The following is a 25,011-nucleotide window of genomic DNA, read 5'->3' as shown; positions in this document are numbered from 1 at the left end:
AACATAAAACATAGCCTTTCCGCTTGAAATCCCACAACCCAAAAAGAAAGTAAACTGGTTTGGAAGGCACGTAAAATTTTCAGTAAACTTCGTTGTGCTATATTCCATATTCCGATAGCTCACGTGCCAGCAGATCCTCTATTTTATTCTCTAACTTATTCTCTATTTTAAACTTTAATTTACAAATAATATTATGTTTGTTTCTAATTTTATCTGGTTTACGAAGATAGTCTGACACACTCCTATGCTAATGCATACCATTTCTTCATAAGGCAGCAGTTAGTAAAGCTGCAACCCGCGCTTTACTAACTGCTGCGTGTAAAAAAATCTTTCCAGCTAAAGTTCGGCTGTCATACGAATAGACGATGCTACGGAGCAGTGAGCCACAAGGTTCTAAAAGACTAAAACTACGAGAGTAACAATTTTATCCTTGAAGAAGGATCTAAACATAAAACACCCCCCGTGCAGTAAACTTTTTTCGACGCCACGCCACGGATGACCGGCCGTGCGCGGCATTTACCTCGGCATCCCTGTTAAAATCCCGGCAACTCCCTATATAACCCACCCGCCGCCGCCAGGCCACAGGCCAGAGACCGCCACCGCGCTGTTCCGAGCCCGCTAACCGCGACGGTTAAAAACGCGTACGGCATCGTCGCGTTCCCTCCTCCCAGTCCCCCCATCTCTGTCCCTGTCCCCCCTCCTCCTCGCCTTTTACCCCGCATCGCCTCGCCGCCTCCTGCCCGTCTCGCTGAAACCCTCTTGGTCACCGCCGTGGTCGATCCGACCCGGCAGTAGCCGCAGCATCCTACGAGGGCCGTTGGCGGGGTCGTCGTCGTCGTCGTGTTCGGCGGCGGGAATTGGATGCGCCACGGAGCGGGCGAGGGGACCTAGTTGAGTTGAATACGGCAGCGACGGGAGGACGTGATGCCGGGGGTGGCGTCAGCAGCGGGATCGGGGATCTGGTCGCGCCGGCGGGACGAGATCACGTTCGATCGCCTTCAGAAGGTACCGTCGCGTGCCCTGTGCTTCGTTCGTAGCCTGTGCTCGATCTGGGTGATGTGGATTGGGGCTAGGTCGGTCCTGCTGACTCGGCGTTGTTTCTGGGACGAAGCTGGTGCCCTGCCCCTCCGCCTGGATTGTTTGGTTGCTCTCAGCTCCTGAGTCGCGAAAAGCTGCATGGCATGTTGGTTGGGCACTGGATTTAAGGAAATCATTTGCTGGGTTCGGAATTTGTTTATTTATTGATGAGTCTAGGATTCATTAGTGCGGCAAATTCTGTTGGTGGAGTTCAATCAGGTTACGCGTGTTTCTGCTTCTGATAAACATACGTGCTAACTTTGACCTTTTGTAGCAGTTCATTTGTACTGTCTTTGCGTTAATTCCAGTGCATTGCTCTGAAGATATGGTGAGCCCGTGACGGTATAGCTGCACTTTTGGTTCGTACCTGGATGTGGTGGCGGGGTTGGGGGGAGTGCTAGCCTGCTAGGTTGAGGTTCTCATTCTGCTCTGTAGTATGAAATTTGACTGGCTTGTGCTGTTTTCGTTTTGTAGTAGTGTTCGTTTCAAACAATTCAGGCACTTGATTTGAGAATTGAGTGTTCTGTCCTGATGTTTAATTTGAGGGGCCTGTAAAAGTTCTGCTCTGGCATCTGGCAATAATGCCTGTCAAATGTCAATGATGCCTGGTAGGAATACTTGTTATGAAAAAAAAATGCCATGGAAAGGTAGGAATGTAAACTGCAGCCTCAAAGAGGAATGCATAATTCAAAAACTTTTATCAAGTTGCTATGAAATGAAAATTCCAGGCTGTGATGGACTGATGGGTCTTAGTTAATTTCAACGAAACCGTGAATACTTCACTCTTAAATCTTAGCACTTCCTATTATTTCTTTCACCGTAGCAGGTATAGTTGCAAGTAGAATCATACTAGATAAAACTGGTGATTGCACTCAAATAATTAAAACAAGTTTTAGCCCATTCCATTTTGGCACTGTCACATGTTTTGTAATCTTCTTCAAGGATTGTGCCATGTCCTTTATGATGACCTTTCGTTTGAATTACAACAGCTTGCCTCACCATCACCTTTATTTGAGTTTGTAAATGTAACATTGCATCACTCTTGAATAGGATGTGATTGATCGTTATTCTGTAAGTAATGTTCTTGTTAAACTGTTTCTGTCATCAAGTTCATTATACTGGATATTATTGTTCAGCAACTAAGTTCTCAATTGAGGAACTGACTACTTTATGGTTGTGAATTGATTTTATTCAGTTCTGGGATGACTTGCCTCCTCAAGCACGGCAGGAACTCCTCAAATTGGATAAGCAAACTCTCATTGAACAAGCACGCAAGAATTTCTACTGCTCAAAGTGCAATGGGTTGCTTCTGGAAAGTTTTGCAAAAATTGTTATATATGGGAAGTCATTGCAGCAAGAAGCTTCAGATATTTGTCGCCTGAGGACAGCTATTGAATCAAGAGTTACGCAAGGAGAGCAAGATGGGGCTCAGGACCCATCAATTCATCCCTGGGGAGGCCTTTCAACCACAAAAGATGGCTTCCTTACACTTCTTGACTGCTTTATAAAAGCAGAATCATTATGTGTGCTTCAGAATGTAAGTGTGCAGTAACTTGGGCTTCTTACTTTCTATCTGTGCTTTGTTGGTGACTATATGATTAATAAATAATTTTTTATTTTGTATATTGGTCTTTTGTGTTACTTTGTGAAGAAATCAGTAAATATGATCATGGTGTTTATTCTGAAGTTTTAGTTCTAGGTTGGTCATTAAACCCTCCAGTAGCCTAATGCACTTCGGCCTTGGAAATTTAATCAGGTATTTGACAATGCACGGGCAAGAGAAAGGGAACGGGAAATGCTTTATCCTGATGCCTGTGGTGCAGGTGGCAGAGGATGGATCAGCCAAGGGATGGCTAACTATAGGGGTCATGGAATAAGAGAAATGTGTGCTCTACACACTGCCCACCTTTCATGTGATACACTCGTGGATTTCTGGTCAGCGCTTGGTGAAGAAACTAGGTCATCTCTTCTGCGGATGAAGGAGGAGGATTTCATTGAAAAACTTATGTACAGGTGAGCATAGGCATTTGGATTACCAACAAAAAGTAACCAAGTGAACTAGTGAGTTAATAACAAGCTGAAGTTTTGTGTCCAAGAAAATGCAATGGAATCCTTAGAAGGAACCGTGCAAGTACTCGTAAGCTGCTCTGAGCCTCTCTGAGGACTGATTGGAATTTTAAATATGTGTTCATGTGATGTGATCGGAACTGCTACTTCCTTCCGCTTCTTTGCCGCTTCCAGATTTTCTTGCTATTGGTGCTGGCTGGTTGGTGTTTTTGCAGCTGCAGCCAGCAGTGCTGCAGCAGCAATCTCAACTAACCAGAGCAAAGAATGCTTGAATAGTAGTATATGTCATTACACATAGGGTAAGAATCTGATGATTTTTGTGATATTACTGATTAATTCTGTCTTGTACTGGTCGACGTTCAATTAACTTTTTCCCCTACTAGTCCTAGTCTGCTATCTGCTGGGATTTCTCTAGCAACAGCCTATATACCAGGTTAAATTTCGAACATTTCAGTGGAAATTTGTGAACAGGTTTGATAGCAAGAGATTTTGCCGAGAGTGTCGAAGGAACGTTATCCGCGAATTCAAGGAGCTGAAGGAACTAAAGCGCATGCGAAGGGAACCTCACTGCACCAGTTGGTTTTGTGTTGCAGATACTGCGTTTCAGTGTGAGGTGAGGATGCCTTCCTAAAACCCACCTCACCAACAAAATTTCCATTTGATTGCTTGGTGCCTTATGGACACTTCCTATGTGAGTCAAATCTGTCTGCTCTGATTTTCAGGTGTTTGAGGATGCTGTCATAGTTGATTGGCGCCAGTGTTTATCAGAGCCAGATGAATCTTATGACCACTTTGAATGGGCTATTGGAACAGATGAAGGAGAATCCGATATTTTTGGCTTTGAAAATGTTGGAATGAATGCACAAGTCCACAGAAATGGAATCGATCTTGATCAGTTTGAGGACTACTTCATAACACTGCGAGCTTGGAGGCTTGATGGCCAGTTCACAGAGCTGTGTGTAAAAGCACATGCATTGAAGGGTCAATCATGTGTCCACCACAGGCTAGTGGTTGGTGATGGCTTTGTGACTATGACAAAGGGTGAAAGTATTAGAAGTTTCTTTGAGCATGCTGAAGAGGCCGAGGAAGAGGATGTATGTTACTTGTCACCTGCCATTTATGGCTACATCTTTAACTGAGATAGACATAAATAGAGCATTCTTTTGTTGGTGTCAAAAGATATTATTCTGACCGATGAAAATATGTGCAGGAAGATGATGACATGGACAGGGATGGAAATGATTTTGATGGTGATGGTGCCCATCCACAGAAGCATGCCAAGAGCCCTGAACTGGCAAGAGAATTTCTTTTGGATGCTGCTGCTGTGATATTCAAAGAACAGGTACTAACAAAAAAGTACTGCAATATTTGAAAATCAGTACTTGATATAATGGTTTTAACTTTCAACTCAACCGAAGGAAAGCAACTTGATTTTTTTTCCATTTTTGTGAACCTCAGCTCACAATTAAGATGGCTTAACTAGCTGTATATTCAAGCTCAAATACTCTAGTTGGACCAGTTCACTAAGATATATTATCTTCTGAATGTAGAAAGTATATCAAATTATCAATTTATGTGGTTCCTGCGCGAAGACTTCTACAAGTGTTCTGTAGAATAATGAAGTGTTTACAATATATAGACTCAACTCTAACTCTAATGGGTCGGCAGCCCAACAGTGGTGTCGGCCCACACACACTCACACACATAGTCTAACATCCCCCCGCAGTCGCAACGGGGGCACCACACACGATGGGACTGGAGTAGAGGCCGAAGGTAGAAGCCGACGGGTTAAAATTCCCCCGCAGCCGCAGTCATGATGGTGCGGATGTTGCGGCTGGAGTAGATACCGGTGTGTGCTCTAAGAAGACAATAGCCCCTAGATGTCGAGGTAGCCGAAGTTGAGGTGGTCGCGGTTGGGAGACACGCAGCAGAAGCCTGTTCTTCGGGAGGGGTCGACGTTCGAGTGTCAACGGTCGGCAGGGCGACATAACAAAAGAGCAGCAGCAACCTCAGGGCCTTCTTGCTTCGTTCCGCGATCGGTCGTCGAGGAGCCTCGCCAGGGAGGCCGACAACAGCGCACGCGTCTGCGCCGGTCAGGGTGGTCGTGCCCGCGGCATAAAAGAAGGGGTATCGGTGAATCCGGTCGGGAAAGCCACGACAGCGACGGATCCAGTCATGAAGACGGCGATCTAGCCAAAGGGATGGTGGATCTGGCCGGGATGGCCGCATCAACGTGGATCCGGCCGGGAAGGCCGCGGCAGCGACGGAACCAACGAAGGAGGGAGGGCGGCGGGGTGGGGCCTGCCGGACAGGGGCCTGCGCCGGACCTGGCAAGGGGTGTTGACGACACCGGTGACGGAAGAAGCTCGAAGGGTCGAGGTTGCACTAGGCCCGGCGATGGCAGCACTGCGGTGGCTGCACAACACGAGCGAGGAGAAGAAGACCTGCGCGTGGGGGCACAGACGCCGGGAAGGGCGCTGCGCTGGGGGCGCGTACGCCGAGGAGGGGCCGCCGGGCACGGTCGGCAGTGGCGGGAAGTGCCCGCCAGGGAAGGGCGGCGCGCTGGGGGAGAGGCGCATGAAAGTCGTCTAGAGGGGGGGTGAATAGGCGTAATCTGAAATTTACAACTTTAAACACACACTACAAGCTGGGGTTAGCGTTAGAACTTAAATCAAGTCCGGAAGAGAGGGGGAAAACAAATCAAATGGAAATCAAGCGAATGAACATGGTGATTTGTTTTACCGAGGTTCGGTTCCAAAGAACCTAGTCCCCGTTGAGGTGGTCACAAAGACCGAGTCTCTTTCAACCCTTTCCCTCTCTCAAACGGTCACTTAGACCGAGTGAGCTTTCTCCTTAATCAAACGGGTCACTTAGACCGCGCAAGGACCACCACACACTTAGGTGTCTCTTGCTTTGATTACAATTCACTTGGAACAAGAATGAGGAAGGAAGAAAGCGATCCAAGCAACAAGAGCGCAAATGAACACGAACACATACTCTCTCAAGTCACTAGGTGGTTGGAATGAATTTGGGACTTGGAGAGGCTTTGATCTTTGATTTGTGTCTAGAAGTAAATGCACTAGCTCTTGTATTGAATGAAAACTTCGGAAGACTTGGATGCTTGGAGTTGTGGTGGTTGGGGGTATTTATAGCCCTCAACCACCAAGAAGTCGTTGGGGAAGGCTGTTGGCGATGGGCGCACCGGACAGTTCGGTGCGCCTCCGGACAGGTCCTGTTCACTGTCCAGTGCGCCACCGGACAGGTCCTGTTCACTCTCCGGTGCGCTGCCACGTCACCCAACCGTTAGGGTCTAGAGCCTGGTCGACCGTTGGAGGTTTTGTCCTCTTGCGGCACCGGACAGTCCGGTGCCACACCGGACAGATCCTGTTCACTGTCTGGTGCGTCTCTGACTCTGCACGCACTGTTCCTCTGTCAGCGGCTTTTGCAGTCGACCGTTGCACGAGTTAGTCGTTGCTCCGCTGGCACACCGGACAGTCCGGTGGTGCACCGGACAGTCCGGTGAATTATAGCGGAGCGCGCCTGCTGAAACCCGAGAGTGGCTGGTTCAACCCTGTACGGGCCTGGCACACCGGACAGTCCGGTGCGCCAAACCACAGCACACTTGGTTTCATTTGCTCCTTTGAATTTGATCCCTAACTTGAATATTTATTGGTTTGTGTTGAACCTTTGTGCACATGTAGATCATGTATTATAGAGCAAACTAGTTAGTCCATATATTTGTGTTGGGCATTCAACCACCAAAATTAATTGTGGGAAAAGGTTAACCCTATTTCCCTTTCAGCGCAGGCCTGGCGCGGGTCGGTCCTTCGCGGCGATGACCCACGCCGGGTCCTAGCGTGCGGCAGCATCGAGCGTGGACCAGTGCGCCTGGAAGTGAGCCTCGACAGCCGCGACGGCGGAGGAGAGCGGGTCGTCCCAGGAGCCGGACGAGGAGGAGGTGGAGAGCACGCGGTGGAGCAGCGGGAGGAGCGGTGAGCGGAGGGTGGCGAGCCAGGTGGCGAAGAAGTCCCGGATCGGTCGCCTTGCGCCTGGGGTCCCGCGACTAGGATGGTGGTCGCCCCCGGGAGGGAACTCCTGGGGGCGGCGGCGTTGGAGCAGGCTTGCGGCTGCTATGGGATGTGGCGGCTGGGATGGGGGAGGAAGGAAACCCTAATTTGATACCATGTAGAATAATGAAGTGTTTACAATATATAAGACTCAACTCTAACCCTAATGGGCCGGCAGCCCAACAGTGGTGTCGGCCCACACACATTCACACACACAGTCTAACATGTTCCAGTAATATTATAATAATTATTAGTTGTTTCTCTTGGCATATTTTTTCTGGCACCATTCCTTATTTACCAATACAACAACAAAGCCTTTTTGTCACAAGCACGTTGGGGTAGGATAGAGATGAAACCCCATATGAAAACCTTAGAGCTCAACCCCCAAAGAAAAGAAAAGGGAGACAAAGGCAACGGAGAACCGAAAATCGACGAAACGGGGGAAACACATAAAAAGAGATAAAACCCACAAGAACCAGCAATATCTAAAGGGGCACAAGAAAAGGTCAAACGATTAAGGAGGAAAAGCGAAACTATAAATCAGGGTTCTGGCACGTGAATTGCACACTTGCACCCCTTCCTATCCACGGCGAGCTCTTTATCAATATTCCACTCCTTCAGGTCCCTCTTCACAGCCTCTGTCCACGTCAAGGTTGGTCGACCTCTACCTCTCTTCACATTCTCGGGACGCCTAATTATTCCGATATGCACTGATGCCTCTTCAGGTCTTCGTTGGATATGTCCAAACCATCTCAAACGATGTTGCATAAGCTTCTCCTCAATTGGCGCCGCTCCTACTCTCTCGTATATCATCATTCCGGACTCGATCTCTCCTTGTGTGGCCACATATCCAGCGCAACATACGTATCTCTGCCACACTTAGTTGGAAGAATTTATTTGGAATTGGCACCTTGAATATTTGTTGGATTCTTCGTCTGCTATCTTACTGCAAGGTTGATTGCCACTTTAGTGCCTATAAAAGATTCATAGCTAATATAGTTTCTGCATTGTGTGGCTTTTAGATGTGGTTGTTTATTGAGTATCTACTGTAGTTAACAGCGCCTGACCAATACCTATTTAGAGTTCTCTGGAATTCAAGCATTTATACTCCAAACATTAATTATAAATGCGGATCTCTTTGCAGGTTGAGAAGGCCTTCAGGGAAGGTACGGCACAGCAAAATGCACATAGTATTTTTGTGTCCCTTGCTTTAAAACTTTTGGAACAGCGAGTTCATGTCGCATGCAAAGAAATTATTACGTTGGAAAAACAGGTGCTTATTATACCTCTAGATAAAATTAAGATGAGGTTGACTTGATCGTATTTGTCAACATCAACCGTGGCTGAATTTATTGCAGAACAAACTTCTTGAGGAAGAGGAGAAAGAAAAGCGTGAAGAACAAGAGCGCAGGTTGAAGAGGAGAACAAGAGAGAGAGAAAAGAAGAACAGGAGAAAAGAAAGGCTGAAAGAAAAGGAAAATAATAAAGGGAAAAAACTAGTTGAATCAAAGTCACGAAATGATATTCTATCTTCAGCTCCAAGCAACTCCACAACATCTATCAATGATTATTCGACAAATACTCTGGACTCAAGAGATTCAGTTAAGGAAGATGAAGATAGTGCTGAAGTTGTGAATCTGTGCTCTCCTGACAGCTGTATGAATCAATCTTCATGTACAAAAATTAATGGAGAAAACAGTGTCCACTTCAATGCAGTAACAGAATTTTCTCCAATGGACAGTAGTGACCTTTGTACATCAGATCAATCCAAGTCTTCGAGACGGGGTCCAAGGTCAAGGGAGGATTTTCCTCAAGATCAGTCCTGTTGGTATGATGACTGCGGAGATGAGTCTGGAAGAATTGGTGAATTACAATGGAAGTCAAGGGAAAGGACAAGAAGTATTAATAGAAGTCGCAACGCAGCATCCACCTCAAACAACAGGACAAGAGAGAGGCAATCATACAATTCTTGCAGCTGCGGCCATCTGGAAGACTATGGAGTCATGGACAGCTGTTTCTTGCCAACAGCTAGATCTGGCAAAGAGACGAAGATAGCAAGAAAATCAGGAGTTGAGAAACCTAGGGTGCAGTACCACAGATGCTATACATTGGATAGCTTTATAGTGTCAAAAGGAAACCGTGCTGGTTCTACACAGAAAAATGCTATCCCAAAGCAAATATGGGAGCCTATGGATGCTCGAAGGAAGACTAAATTACACAATACAGTTCATGATTCAGGTTCAGTTAACGATGTTGATTCACTGAAACATGTGGTTTTTGATAACAGTGGATCTCAAAATTTTGGAGTAGGATGTGAATCACAGCCTCAGGCTTCTGAAAGTTCCAGGGATGAATGTAATTCAGATCAACCATGTGCAAATGGTGGGAGAAATCAAACTATTTCATGTGCTAGTAGTACTCTTATGGTGAACCAACAAAACTGTTGCGCAGGAAATGATGAAGGCTCCAGGCATGATGAAGAGCTGATGATGAACTCTGCTGGCTCTGATAGCTCCTCGTCATGCATGAGCGAGGGAGATAGGGAAAGCAGCTCCAGCAGTACAACCTCTTCAAGCGCTCAAAATCCGGAATCATCTTCTGAGTCTGAGGAATCACCCGAGAGAATAAATAGCACAGTAGGTACACAATCATCAAGAGCTGCTGCTTCACGGTCTTTGCTTGAAGCATGTGCAGGTAATGGTTTCAGAGAATACCAACCCAAGGCAACCGGCCTAGCTCACAATGACATGTTTGGGTACAATGTATCCCCTGTCCAGGACCAGCTGCTGCATTACCAAAGCATGTATCCACCTCAACATCGGCCAATAACAATGGGGTTTCATGACGGTTCTTGGGCTGCACCAACGAATGGAAACTTTCAGTATGCTCGACCATCCCACTTATATTCTAGTCCACTCGTATTCGGAATACCTGGGAACCATTTTATTGATTATCCTTACATGGCTCCCGCCTTCAGCCATATACCTCCAGAGCCTATTCACAAGGCCGCATCCAGCTTTAGAGCCATGCCTCTGTCACTGCCTTTTCAAAACGGACATCGGCAGGCTGCTAGTCTTACTCAGAGAGACATGAATCTAGAAAGGCGCCCTGCAAAGTTGACTAAGCCGACAGGCAAGGATCCCCCAGAAAACAAGAACAAGTCGGGCCTAAAGGATCTCCCAGAAGACAAGAGCAAATCATGGGATGCGGATGCATCCTTCTCGTTGTTCCAATTCAACTTGCCAATAGCTTCGCCTGTAACACCATCATCAAAAGATAAGAGCGGAGAGCTGGCCGCAAGGACGCCACTGGCTCAGGTGCAAGCTCAGCTTTGCTCGAGGGAACAAGCAGATGTCAAGGAGTATAGCCTGTTCTCCTCGAAAGATAATGGCATATTTTCGTTTATGTAGATAAAAGAAAAACTGTGACAAACCTGCTACCCTTCGTTTCTGGTGTCTCTTGCTGCACTTCGTGAATGCTTTGTGTTCTCCGGAGCAAAATAAAGGATGTTGCCATTTTCTTCATGCTGTCTGTATCTTCGTTTTACATTTGTGTCTGTTACCGTGTGTGCTAAAAGCTAGTAATCTGCAATGCTGCTGAGTTGAATTTTTTTTCACGTAGAATACATAGATCTGTATTGATTGGTTCATGATTCACTCCTGACAACTAAGATTCTGAGAACATGAACCCGGAAAATGAAAATACTAAGGGCTGGTTTGGTGATACGAGAATTGGAGGGATCTTTAGAGGGTGTTTGAATGTTAGAGAGCTAATAGTTAGTGGCTAAAATTAGTTGAGACATCTAAACATCCTATCTAATAGTTCAGTTATTAACTAGTTTTGGTAAATTAGTTAATAGTTAGGTAGTTACTCCCTCTGTTTTTTTTAGTTGTCGCTGGATAGTGCAAAATTGAACTATCCACCGACAACTAAAAAGAAACAGAGAGAGTATTTGTTAGAGCAACTCCAATAGTTCTCTAATAGACTTCCTAAATTAACAATTTAAGTAGTTAACACAAAAACTCATCTCCAACAGTTCTCTAAATGAACTTTCTAAATTTAACAACTTCTTATCTAACCTTATTTTCTCTCTACATTTGTCAACCATTTAGCAACTCCCTAAACAAAAATGGTTACTGCATTATGTAGATAATGAAGGTAATTGATGACATTTGTGACTTTATTTTTTTATGTGGATAGATACAAAACAAAACTACAACCTATATTTAGAGAACTATTGGAGAACTCACATTTTTTTACTCCCAAAGTTATTTAGCAACTTCTTAAATCTGTGATTTAGAGAGCTAAAATTTACATAACTATTGGAGTTGCTCTTAGCTAGCTAATTTCACTAACAATTTTTAGCCAACTAATTATTAGTTCTAGTGCATACCTTAGGCTATCTCCAACAGATCTTCTATCTCATCCCCTATCTTATCCCCTATTTCAAACTTCTCTGTAATCAATGTCATCTACATGTCCGTGTCCCCTAGGAAACCGTCTTAATTGTTATAAGTCAATCTTTTTATTTTTAATCAAGTTTATAGAAAAATGCATAGACATTGATAGCATCAAACTAGTTTTTTAGATATATCTTTAATTATATTTTGACAGTGCTTTTATTTGTTATTGTAGATGTCAACATATTTTTTTGTAAATTTGATTAAAATTAGACATTTGACTTAAAATAAGACTACAATTTAAAACAAAGGGGCATATCTTTTATCCTTTCAGCTAGACAATAAGGACAATTACTGACATCACCTTCCTAAACGCTATTATTACTTTCCCTTAACAGCGTATCATAGGTTCATGGAGATTTTAATTTTTTAAATTTATATTAAAAAGATAGACCTAATGCTAGAGGCTCTCACATAATTGAGGCTTGTGAAAAGATAACCAGTTAACCACACCATATTAGTTTTCTAAATCCATATTCACCATATCATTGGTGCCATGGAAATTTTAATTCTATAAGTCCATATTAAAAGTCATATAATAGGTGCTACGGAGGTTTTAGATTTTAATTTTGTATCCATATTCAACATATCATAGGTGCCATAGAAAAGATAGACCTAATGTTAGAGGCTCTCCTACAAGTGAGGTATGTGGAAGAGATAACCACACCATATCATAGGTGCCATGGAGATTTTAATTTTTTAAATTCATATTCACCATATCATAGCTACCATGGAGATTTTAATTTATAATTTTATAAATCCATATTCACCATATCTTAGGTGCCATGGAGATTTTAATTTTAAATCTGTATTCATCTCACATAAGTGGAGTCTGTGAAAGAGGTGGTCTATGGAACGGATAACCAAGTACCTAATATCGGAAGCTCTCATATAAGTGACCATATTCACCATATCATAGGTGCCATGTAGATTTTAATTTTGTAAATCCATATTCATCACATAAGTGGGGTACGTGGAAGAGATAACCGAGGACCTAGTGACATGCACACCATGGAAATTTTATATTTAATTTTGTATATCTATATTCACCTCCCATAAGTGGGCTCCATAGAAAGGATAATCGAGGACCTAGTGTCGAAGGTGAAAGGGAATTAGGCTCACACCTAGTTCCTAATTATTTTTGGTGGTTGAATTGCCCAACACAAATAATTGAACTAACTAGTTTGCCCAAGTGTATAGATTATACAGGTGTAAAAGGTTCACGCTCAGCCAATAAAAAGATCAAGTTTTGGATTCAACAAAGGCGCAAAGAGGCAACCGAAGGCCCTCTGGTCTGGGAGCACCGGACAGTGTCCGGTGCACCAGAGGACTCCAACTCGAACTCGCCACCTTCGGGAATTTCTCAGGCCGGCGCGCTATAATTCACCGGACTGTCCGGTGTACACCAGACAGTGTCCGGTGCGCCAAGGAAGAGCGGCCTCAGGAACTCGCCAGCTTCGGGAATCTTCAACAGCTAGTCCGCTATAATTCACCGGACATGTCCGGTGTGCACCGGACTGTCCGGTGCAACTCCGGAGCAACGGCTATTCGGCGCCAACGGCTACCTGCGACGCAATTAATACGCGCGCAGTGCGCGCAGAAGTCAGGCGCGCCCATACTGGCGCACCGGACAAGGAACAGTGCATGTCCGGTGTGCACCGGACATCCAGGCGGGCCCAGAAGTCAGAAGCTCCAACGGTCAGAATCCAACGGCAGTGATGACGTGGCGGGGGCACCGGACATGTCCGGTGTGCACCGGACTGTCCGGTGCGCCATCGAACAGACAGCCTCCCAACGGCCACTTTTGGTGGTTGGGGCTATAAATACCCCAACCACCCCACCATTCATTGCATCCAAGTTTTCCACTTCCCAACTACTACAAGAGCTCTAGCATTCAATTCTAGACACACCAAAGAGATCAAATCCTCTCCAAATTCCACACAACGCCATAGTGACTAGAGAGAGTGATTTGCTTGTGTTCTTTTGAGCTCTTGCGCTTGGATTGCTTTCTTCTTTTTTGATTCCTTCATTGCGATCAAACTCACTTGTAATTGAGGCAAGAGACACCAAACTTGTGGTGGTCCTTGTGGGAACTTTGTGTTCCAAGTGATTGAGAAGAGAAAGCTCACTCGGTCCGTGGGATCGTTTGAGAGAGGGAAGGGTTGAAAGAGACCCGGCCTTTGTGGCCTCCTCAACGGGGAGTAGGTTTGCAAGAACCGAACCTCGGTAAAACAAATCTGCGTGTCACACTCTTCATTTGCTTGCGATTTGTTTTTTTTACCCTCTCTCGCGGACTCGTTTCTTTATTACTAACGCTAACCCGGCTTGTAGTTGTGTTTATATTTGTAAATTTCAGTTTTGCCCTATTCACCCCCCCTCTAGGCGACTATCAATTGGTATCAAAGCCCGGTGCTTCATTAGAGCCTAACCGCTCGAAGTGATGTCGGGAGATCACGCCAAGAAGGAGATGGAGACCGGCGAAAAGCCCACTACAAGCCACGGGAGCACTTCATCGGAAGAGTCCCGCACCAAAAGGAGGGAGAAGAAGAAGAGCTCCTCCAACAAAGGGAAGGAGAAGAAATCTTCTTCTCACCACAAAGAGAAGAAGGAAAAATCTTCTTCCCATAAGCCGCATCGGAGTGAGGACAAGCCAAAGAGGATGAGGAAAGTGGTCTACTACGAGACCGACACTTCATCAACATCGACCTCCGGCTCCGATGCGCCCTCCGTAACTTCTAAATGCCAAGAGCGTAAGAAGTTTAGTAAGATCCCCTTACACTACTCTCGTACATCTAGACATACTCCATTACTTTCCGTTCCATTAGGCAAACCGCCAACTTTTGACGGTGAAGATTATGCTAGGTGGAGTGATTTAATGAAATTTCATCTAACCTCACTCCACAAAAGTATATGGAATGTTGTTGAGTTTGGAGCACAGGTACCATCCATAGGGGATAAGGATTATGATGAGGATGAGGTGGCCCAAATCGAGCACTTCAACTCTCAAGCAACAACAATACTCCTTGCCTCTTTAAGTAGAGAGGAGTATAACAAAGTTCAAGGGTTGAAGAGCGCCAAGGAGGTTTGGGATGTGCTCAAAACCGCGCACGAAGGAGATGAGCTCACAAAGATCACCAAGCGAGAAACGATCGAGGGGGAGCTCGGTCGGTTCCGGCTTCGCAAAGGGGAGGAGCCACAAAACATGTACAACCGGCTCAAGACCTTGGTGAATCAAGTGCGCAACCTCGGGAGCAAAAAGTGGGATGACCACGAGGTGGTTAAGGTTATTCTAAGATCTCTTATTTTCCTCAACCCCACTCAAGTTCAATTAATTCGTGGTAATCCTAGATATACTAAAATGACCCCCGAGGAAGTTATCGGGAATTTTGTAAGTTTTGAGTGCATGATCGAAGGCTCGAGGAAGACCAATGAGCTTGATGATCCCTCCACATCCGAAGCTCAACCCGTCGCATTCAAGGCAACGGAGGAAAAGAAGGAGGAGGCTACACCAAGTCGACAACCAATAGACGCCTCCAAGCTCGACAATGAGGAAATGGCGCTAGTCATCAAAAGCTTCCGCCAAATCCTCAAACAAAGGAGGGGGAAAGACTACAAGTCCCGCTCCAAGAAGGTTTGCTACAAGTGTGGTAAGCCCGGTCACTTTATAGCTAAATGTCCATTATCAAGTGACAGTGACAGGGGTGACGACAAGAAGGGAAGAAGAAAGGAGAAGAAAAGGTACTACAAGAAGAAGGGCGGCGATGCCCATGTTTGTCGGGAGTGGGACTCCGACGAAAGCTCAAGCGACTCCTCCGACGACGAGGACGCCGCCAACATCACCGTCACCAAAGGACTTCTCTTCCCCAACGTCGGCCACAAGTGCCTCATGGCAAAGGACGGCAAAAAGAAGGTTAAATCTAAATCCTCCACTAAATATGAATCCTCTAGTGATGATAATGCTAGTGATGAGGAAGATAATTTGCGTACCCTTTTTGCCAACCTCAACATGCAACAAAAAGAAAAACTTAATGAATTGATTAGTGCCATCCATGAAAAGGATGAACTCTTGGACACCCAAGAGGACTTCCTTATTAAAGAAAATAAGAAGCATGTTAAGGTTAAAAATGCTTATGCTCTAGAAATTGAGAAATGTCAAAAATTATCTAGTGAGCTAAGCACTTGCCATGAAACAATAGACAACCTTAGAAATGAAAATGCTAATTTGTTAGCTAAGGTTGATTCTCATGTTTGCAATGTTTCAATTCCCAACCCTAGAGATAATAATGATGATTTGCTTGCTAGGATTGAAGAATTGAACATCTCTCTTGCTAGTCTTAGATTAGAAAATGAAAATTTGATTGCTAAGGCTAAAGATTTTGATGTTTGCAAAGTTACAATTTCCGATCTTAGAGATAAAAATGATATTCTACATGCTAAGATTGTTGAACTTAATTCTTGCAAACCATCTACATCTACCATTGAGCATGTCACTATTTGTACTAGATGTAGAGATATTGATATCAATGCTATTAATGATCATATGGCTTTAATTAAACAACAAAATGATCATATAGCAATATTGGATGCTAAAATTGCCGAGCACAACTTAGAAAACGAAAAATTTAAATTTGCTAGAAGTATGCTCTATAGTGGGAGACGCCTTGGCATCAAGGATGGCATTGGCTTCCAAAGGGGAGACAATGTCAAACTTAATGCCCCTCCGAAAAGATTGTCAAATTTTGTAAAGGGCAAGGCTCCCATGCCTCAGGATAACGAGGGTTACATTTTATACCCTGCCGGTTATCCCGAGAGCAAAATTAGGAGAATTCATTCTAGGAAGTCTCACTCTGGCCCTAATCATGCTTTCATGTATAAAGGTGAGACATCTAGCTCTAGGCAACCAACCCGTGCTAAGTTTCCTAAGAAGAAAATTCCTAATGCATCAAATGATCATGACATTTCATTTAAAACTCTTGATGCATCTTATGTTTTGACTAACAAATTCGGCAAGATAGTTGCCAAATATGTTGGGGGCAAGCACAAGGGGTCAAAGACTTGTGTTTGGGTACCCAAAGTTCTTGTGTCTAATGCCAAAGGACCCAAAACCATTTGGGTACCTAAAGTCAAGAACTAAACTTGTTTTGTAGGTTTATGCATCCGGGGGCTCAAGTTGGATACTCGACAGCGGGTGCACAAACCACATGACAGGGGAGAAAAAGATGTTCTCCTCCTACGAGAAAAACCAAGATCCCCAACGAGCTATCACATTCGGGGATGGAAATCAAGGTTTGGTCAAAGGTTTGGGTAAAATTGCTATATCTCCTGACCATTCCATTTCCAATGTTTTTCTTGTTGATTCTTTAGATTACAACTTGCTTTCTGTATCTCAATTATGTCAAATGGGCTACAACTGTCTATTCACTGATATAGGTGTCACTGTCTTTAGAAGAAGTGATGATTCAATAGCATTTAAGGGAGTGTTAGAGGGTCAGCTATACTTGGTAGATTTTGATAGAGCTGAACTCGACACTTGCTTAATTGCTAAGACTAACATGGGTTGGTTCTGGCATCGCCGACTAGCACATGTTGGGATGAAGAATCTTCATAAGCTTCTAAAGGGAGAACACATTTTAGGATTAACAAATGTTCATTTTGAGAAAGACAGGATTTGTAGCGCATGTCAGGCAGGAAAGCAAGTTGGTGCCCATCATCCACACAAGAACATCATGACGACCGACAGGCCGCTTGAGCTACTCCACATGGATCTATTCGGCCCGATTACTTACATAAGCATCGGCGGGAGTAAGTATTGTCTTGTAATAGTGGATGATTATTCTCGCTTCACTTGGGTATTCTTTTTACAGGAAAAATCTCAAACCCAAGAAACCTTAAAGGGATTCTTAAGACGGGCTCAAAATGAGTTCGGCTTAAGGATCAAGAAAATTAGAAGCGACAACGGGACGGAGTTCAAGAACTCTCAAATCGAAGGCTTTCTTGAGGAGGAGGGCATCAAGCATGAGTTCTCTTCTCCCTACACCCCTCAACAAAATGGTGTAGTGGAGAGGAAGAATCGAACTCTACTGGACATGGCAAGAACCATGCTTGATGAGTACAAGACTTCGGATCGGTTTTGGGCCGAGGCGGTCAACACCGCCTGCTATGCCATCAACCGGTTGTATCTACACCGAATCCTCAAGAAGACATCCTATGAACTCCTAACCGGTAAAAAGCCCAACATCTCATATTTTAGAGTCTTTGGTAGCAAATGCTTTATTCTTGTTAAAAGAGGTAGAAAATCTAAATTTGCTCCTAAGACTGTAGAAGGCTTTTTACTTGGTTATGACTCAAACACAAGGGCATATAGGGTCTTTAACAAGTCCACTGGACTAGTTGAAGTCTCATGTGACGTTGTGTTTGATGAGACTAACGGCTCTCAAGTAGAGCAAGTTGATCTTGATGAGATAGGTGAAGAAGAGGCTCCATGCATCGCGCTAAGGAACATGTCCATTGGGGATGTGTGTCCTAAGGAATCCGAAGAGCCTCCAAATGCACAAGATCAACCATCCTCCTCCACGCAAGCATCTCCACCAACTCAAAATGAGGATGAAGCTCAAATTGATGAAGTAGAAGATCAAGCAAATGAGCCACCTCAAGATGACGGCAATGATCAAGGGGGAGATGCAAATGATCAAGACAAGGAGGATGAAGAACCAAGGCCGCCACACCCAAGAGTCCATCAAGCAATCCAACGAGATCACCCCGTCGACACCATCCTCGGCGACATTCATAAGGGGGTAACTACTAGATCTCGTGTTGCACATTTTTGTGAACATTACTCTTTTGTTTCCTCTATTGAGCCACACAGGGTAGAGGAAGCACTCCAAGATTCGGATTGGGTAGTGGCGATGCAAGAGGAGCTCAACAACTTCACTAGGAATGAGGTATGGCATTTAGTTCCACGTCCTAACCAAAATGTTGTAGGGACCAAATGGGTCTTCCGCAACAAGCAAGATGAGCATGGTGTGGTGACAAGGAACAAAGCTCGACTTGTGGCCAAAGGATACTCCCAAGTCGAAGGTTTAGATTTCGGTGAAACCTATGCACCCGTAGCTAGGCTTGAGTCAATTCGCATATTATTGGCCTATGCTACTTACCATGGCTTTAAGCTTTATCAAATGGACGTGAAAAGTGCCTTCCTCAATGGACCAATCAAGGAAGAGGTCTATGTTGAGCAACCTCCCGGCTTTGAAGACAGTGAGTATCCTAACCATGTCTATAAGCTCTCTAAGGCGCTTTATGGGCTCAAGCAAGCCTCAAGAGCATGGTATGAATGCCTTAGAGATTTTCTTATTGCAAATGGATTCAAAGTCGGAAAGGCCGATCCTACACTCTTTACCAAAACACTTGAAAATGATTTGTTTGTATGCCAAATTTATGTTGATGATATTATATTTAGGTCTACTAACGAATCTACATGTGAAGAGTTTAGTAGGATCATGACACAGAAGTTCGAGATGTCTATGATGGGGGAGTTGAAGTATTTTCTAGGATTTCAAGTGAAGCAACTCCAAGAGGGCACCTTCCTAAGCCAAACGAAGTACACTCAAGATATTCTAAGCAAGTTTGGAATGAAGGATGCCAAGCCCATCAAGACACCCATGGGAACTAATGGGCATCTCGACCTCGACACGGGAGGTAAGTCTGTGGATCAAAAGGTATACCGGACGATGATAGGTTCTTTACTCTATTTATGTGCATCTCGACCGGATATTATGCTTTCCGTATGCATGTGTGCAAGATTCCAAGCCGACCCTAAGGAAGCTCACCTTACGGCCGTAAAACGAATCTTGAGATATTTGGCTTATGCACCTAAGTTTGGGCTTTGGTATCCTAGGGGATCCACATTTGATTTGATTGGATATTCGGATGCCGATTGGGCGGGGTGTAAAATCAATAGGAAGAGCACATCGGGGACTTGCCAGTTCTTGGGAAGATCCTTGGTGTCTTGGGCTTCAAAGAAGCAAAATTCGGTCGCTCTTTCCACTGCCGAAGCCGAGTACATTGCCGCAGGTCATTGTTGCGTGCAATTGCTTTGGATGAGGCAAACCCTGCGGGACTACGATTACAAATTAACCAAAGTTCCTTTGCTATGTGATAATGAGAGTGCCATCAAAATGGCCGACAATCCTGTCGAGCATAGCCGCACTAAGCACATAGCCATTCGGTATCACTTTCTTAGGGATCACCAACAAAAGGGAGATATCGAGATTTCTTACATTAATACTAAAGATCAATTAGCCGATATCTTTACCAAGCCTCTTGATGAACAAACTTTTAACAAACTTAGGCATGAGCTAAATATTCTTGATTCTAGGAACTTCTTTTGTTGATTTGCACACATAGCTCATTTTGTATACCTTTGATCATGTCTCTTTCATATGCTATGACTAATGTGTTTTCAAGTCTATTTCAAACCAAGTCATAGGTGTATTGAAAGGGAATTGGAGTCTTCGGCGAAGACAAAGGCTTCCACTACGTAACTCATCCTTCGCCGTCGCTCCAAGCAACTCTCCGTTCTAGGAGGAGAAAGCATGAGCACCAAGCAAAAGGACTCCATCTTTGGTATAATCTTCACTCATTTGTTTTGACCAAAGAGGGAGAATGTAACTCGAGGGCTCTAATGATTCCGTTTTTGGCGATTCATGCCAAAGGGGGAGAAAGTATGAGCCCAAAGCAAAAGGACTGCACCACCACCAATTTCAAAAACTTAGTGTTGAATATTTTCAATTGGTATCCTATTGTGTTCAAAAGGGGGAGAAAGTAGTATTTCAAAAAGGATAGATCAAAACCCTCTTGAACACTAAGAGGAGGATCTCATTTAGGGGGAGTTTTGTTTAGTCAAAGGAAAAGCATTTGAAACAGGGGGAGAAAATTTCAAATCATAAGAATGCTTTGCAAAATTTTATTCATTTACCTTTGACTATTTGCAAAAGAATTTTGAAAAGGATTTAGAAAAGAATTTGCAAAAACAAAACATGTGGTGCAAGCGTGGTCCAAAATGTTATAAGTAAGAAACAATCCATGCATATCTTGTAAGTAGTTATATTGGCTCAAATTCCAAGCAATCTTTGCACTTACTTTATGCAAACTAGTTCAATTATGCACTTCTATATTTGCTTTGGTTTGTGTTGGCATCAATCACCAAAAAGGGGGAGATTGAAAGGGAATTAGGCTCACACCTAGTTCCTAATTATTTTTGGTGGTTGAATTGCCCAACACAAATAATTGAACTAACTAGTTTGCCCAAGTGTATAGATTATACAGGTGTAAAAGGTTCACGCTCAGCCAATAAAAAGATCAAGTTTTGGATTCAACAAAGGCGCAAAGAGGCAACCGAAGGCCCTCTGGTCTGGGAGCACCGGACTGTCCGGTGCACCAGAGGACTCCAACTCGAACTCGCCACCTTCGGGAATTTCTCAGGCCGGCGCGCTATAATTCACCGGACTGTCCGGTGTACACCAGACAGTGTCCGGTGCGCCAAGGAAGAGCGGCCTCAGGAACTCGCCAGCTTCGGGAATCTTCAACGGCTAGTCCGCTATAATTCACCGGACATGTCCGGTGTGCACCGGACTGTCCGGTGCAACTCCGGAGCAACGACTATTCGGCGCCAACGGCTACCTGCGACGCAATTAATGCGCGCGCAGTGCGCGCAGAAGTCAGGCGCGCCCATACTGGCGCACCGGACAAGGAACAGTGCATGTCCGGTGTGCACCGGACATCCAGGCGGGCCCAGAAGTCAGAAGCTCCAACGGTCAGAATCCAACGGCAGTGATGACGTGGCGGGGGCACCAGACATATCCGGTGTGCACCGGACTGTCCGGTGCGCCATCGAACAGACAGCCTCCCAACGGCCACTTTTGGTGGTTGGGGCTATAAATACCCCAACCACCCCACCATTCATTGCATCCAAGTTTTCCACTTCCCAACTACTACAAGAGCTCTAGCATTCAATTCTAGACACACCAAAGAGATCAAATCCTCTCCAAATTCCACACAACGCCATAGTGACTAGAGAGAGTGATTTGCTTGTGTTCTTTTGAGCTCTTGCGCTTGGATTGCTTTCTTCTTTCTTGATTCCTTCATTGCGATCAAACTCACTTGTAATTGAGGCAAGAGACACCAAACTTGTGGTGGTCCTTGTGGGAACTTTGTGTTCCAAGTGATTGAGAAGAGAAAGCTCACCTGGTCCGTGGGATCGTTTGAGAGAGGGAAGGGTTGAAAGAGACCCGGCCTTTGTGGCCTCCTCAACGGGGAGTAGGTTTGCAAGAACCGAACCTCGGTAAAACAAATCCGCGTGTCACACTCTTCATTTGCTTGCGATTTGTTTTTTTTACCCTCTCTCGCGGACTCGTTTCTTTATTACTAACGCTAACCCGGCTTGTAGTTGTGTTTATATTTGTAAATTTCAGTTTCGCCCTATTCACCCCCCCTCTAGGCGACTATCAGAAGGCTCTCACATAAATGTCCATATTTTGAAGACCCACACATAAGTGTCCATATCACCATATGATAGGTTATGTGGCCTGTGAAAGGGATAACCGAGGATCTAGTGTCGGAGGCGCCATGTAGATTTTAGATTCTAATTTTGTAAATCCATATTCACCTCACATAAATGGAGTTTGTGGAAGGGACCGAGTATCTAGTGCAAGAAGCTCTCACATGTCCATATTCACCATATCATAGGTACACAAGTGTCCATATTCACCATATCATCGAAGTTATGAAAAGGGCATATTGTTGGTCACTCGTTTTTAATTCCTAAAGGATATAAAAACAATGCAACAAAAGTTATTATATCAAAAACTTCACCCTTCAATTAACTCTTCTTCAAAGGTTAATTCAAGAGAGAAGACAATATGATTATAAGATAATGAAAACGATATGTAAATCAAGAAGAGTAAGATAGATCACTCATCTAGATATGCACACTCATGTTCATTTTATTCCTTTGCAAAATATCAAATGGTTACAAGTGTACCTTCAGCTTAGGCCTGCAAATGGGGTGGGTGTAAACGTGTATTTTAAGTGGGTTTAAGAATGGGTTTTAATTGTGAACGGTTTGGGTTGGTGGGTTTATTTTGTATTGTGGGTCAAAATGGTTGATACCCATGGTGTAAATGGGTTTGCATAGAAATGAGCTTCCATGGGTCCTTCCATGGGTCTTCACGCATCCGTATTCGAATTCAACTACCAAGTATCCCAACAGACTTACAGACTCAACTCAAGTAATGAACCCTAACTCCCGTGCTCCATCCCCGTACCACACTCAGTGCTCCTCTCCCGCCCTGGCGGCCGATGGCTCCTCTCCCGTGCTCCATCCCGCCATGGTGCATCTCGCTCCTCTCCTGTGCTCCATCCCCTGCAGACGCCGAGCCCCCTGCGCGACAAATCGCTGGTTCGACTAGTTATTTTTTCCCTTGTTGATTGAGTTCCTCTTGTAGTTTGCCAGCTCCACGTCCATTCGCTGCGGCCTATTTCAGATACTAGTATGTTTAGCATGTTTCACATACTAGTATGTTTAGCTGTTCATCCTTCTGACAGAACACGTCAACTCAGCAAGATGTGTGTTTCTACTCGGTACATGGAGTACATTCCTGCAAGCATGTCATGTCTAGTTGGATCGTGGTCCGTGTGGATAAAAAACAACACTGCATTTAATAGCATCTTTTCACTCCCTGGTTGTGTCTGTCTCCCATGCATTATTGGGGGGTACTTCGGTTCTGATTTTTGAACACAGGCAGACGGCAGATAGCCAGCGACAAGCTATCAATTCGAGAAACTATATTATACTTTTATCGGTATTTCTTTAATAATTATATATGATGAAAATGTATGTTCTGTTAATAATATTATTGGGTGGATTGTGTTTAATTTCTTCCTTATATTTTTAGGTGGTTGTGGGATGAATGTCAAAGTTACTAGATTTGGGTGTGGGTTGGATGTGGGTTGGGTTTTTTTGCCATTAATAGGCTTACTTCAGCTTCACACAAGGCTGAGCCAGCTCAATGCTTCGAGCTCGAAAGTGTGTCGAAACATTTAGATCTTGATCCATTACTACCCCTAAATATCCTTAGTTTCAATATCATACTCAACGTTTTTTTAAAATAATATAATTTATTTTCTAAAATTCATTATTTAGGGATTAACTATTAAAAGTTATTTTTACTTTTTAGTACCCTAATCCCTAATCACTTTAAATGATGTAGTATTTTAAAGTTCAGGATACTATTTTGAGGCATTTTGTTGAAGATGTTCTTAGTTATGTTTGGTTCTCTAGAACCGGGGGACGTTATAAAAATAATCTAATGATAAGATGAGAAAGACTTTTTAAATATTAGTTTTAGTTCATGGGATCCAAATAAGTACTACCTTTGTTCACAAATATATGACATTGTTGATCTTTTTAGAAACTTTGACTATTCGCTTTATTCAAAATATTTATTCAAAAGTGTAAAATTTTAAGTTAAGCACATATACCTTAAATGATAAAACAGATCACAACAAAATAAATGATAACTCATCATTTTTTAAATAAGATTAGTGGTCAATTTTTTTAAAAAAATCAATGGCGTTTTTTAAAAGTCAACGATATCGTACATTTATAAACGGAGTATTATATGCTGAAGGCATGCCTAATCGATTCAACAAACAAATTGAACGTCGCGCAAAATGTTTACACAAGCCCGCCAAAACATAATACCGTACAACATAAGCCACCCACAAACTCCCGCCAAAGACATATATACAGCCTCATTGGTTGCCTGCAGCCTTGGCGTCTAGCTCGCGCACCGATTGATATTGATATGCACGCTTCTTATTACTGGGTAAAAAGGTCTGGCCTACACTGCGTACACACAGAGGCTGCCATGCAGCCAAGCAAGCACACGCCCAGCCACTGTCAACGCATGCACGGGCATGGACGCGAAGAGAACATATCTGGTGCACATGAAAGATTGGTGCACATGATGCACATATTAAATCATCACCACTTATTTTAGATCTAACGTCTCTAGTTGATCATTAAATTTACAAATAACACCTTCCACCACTACACACCACCACGTTGGAGGATGTTTTTAGCAAAATATAACAAACAACTAGAGACGTTAGATCTAAAATGAGTGGTGATGATTTAATATGTGCACCAATCTTCCATGTGCATTAGATATGTTCTCGGACGCGAAAGCTCGACCAACCAATCAAGCACAGCTAATTGTTCCACACTTAATCATTAAGGTTAGTCGTTCAGATAGAAGAACTAACCTTAGACACAAAAAATT

General features: G+C 44.0%; 1 protein-coding gene across 1 annotated transcript; it reads left to right on the top strand.

Annotated features, from left to right (window-relative positions):
- The first annotated feature begins 602 nt into the window (after window positions 1-602).
- On the top strand, window positions 603-10,735 carry LOC103633237 (uncharacterized). Its single transcript, NM_001346827.1, has 8 exons — window positions 603-1,005; window positions 2,273-2,614; window positions 2,834-3,090; window positions 3,616-3,757; window positions 3,867-4,238; window positions 4,355-4,486; window positions 8,356-8,484; window positions 8,570-10,735. Exons 1-8 carry the CDS (start codon window positions 925-927, stop codon window positions 10,619-10,621), a joined length of 3,507 nt encoding a protein of 1,168 aa, NP_001333756.1. The 5' UTR covers window positions 603-924; the 3' UTR covers window positions 10,622-10,735.
- The last annotated feature ends 14,276 nt before the right edge of the window (window positions 10,736-25,011 follow it).

Source organism: Zea mays, chromosome 1, assembly GCF_902167145.1.
Source record: "Zea mays cultivar B73 chromosome 1, Zm-B73-REFERENCE-NAM-5.0, whole genome shotgun sequence".
Taxonomy (NCBI): Eukaryota; Viridiplantae; Streptophyta; class Magnoliopsida; order Poales; family Poaceae; genus Zea; species Zea mays.
Note: the sequence above shows the minus strand (reverse complement) of the source record. Positions and strands in the feature narration are given on the sequence as shown.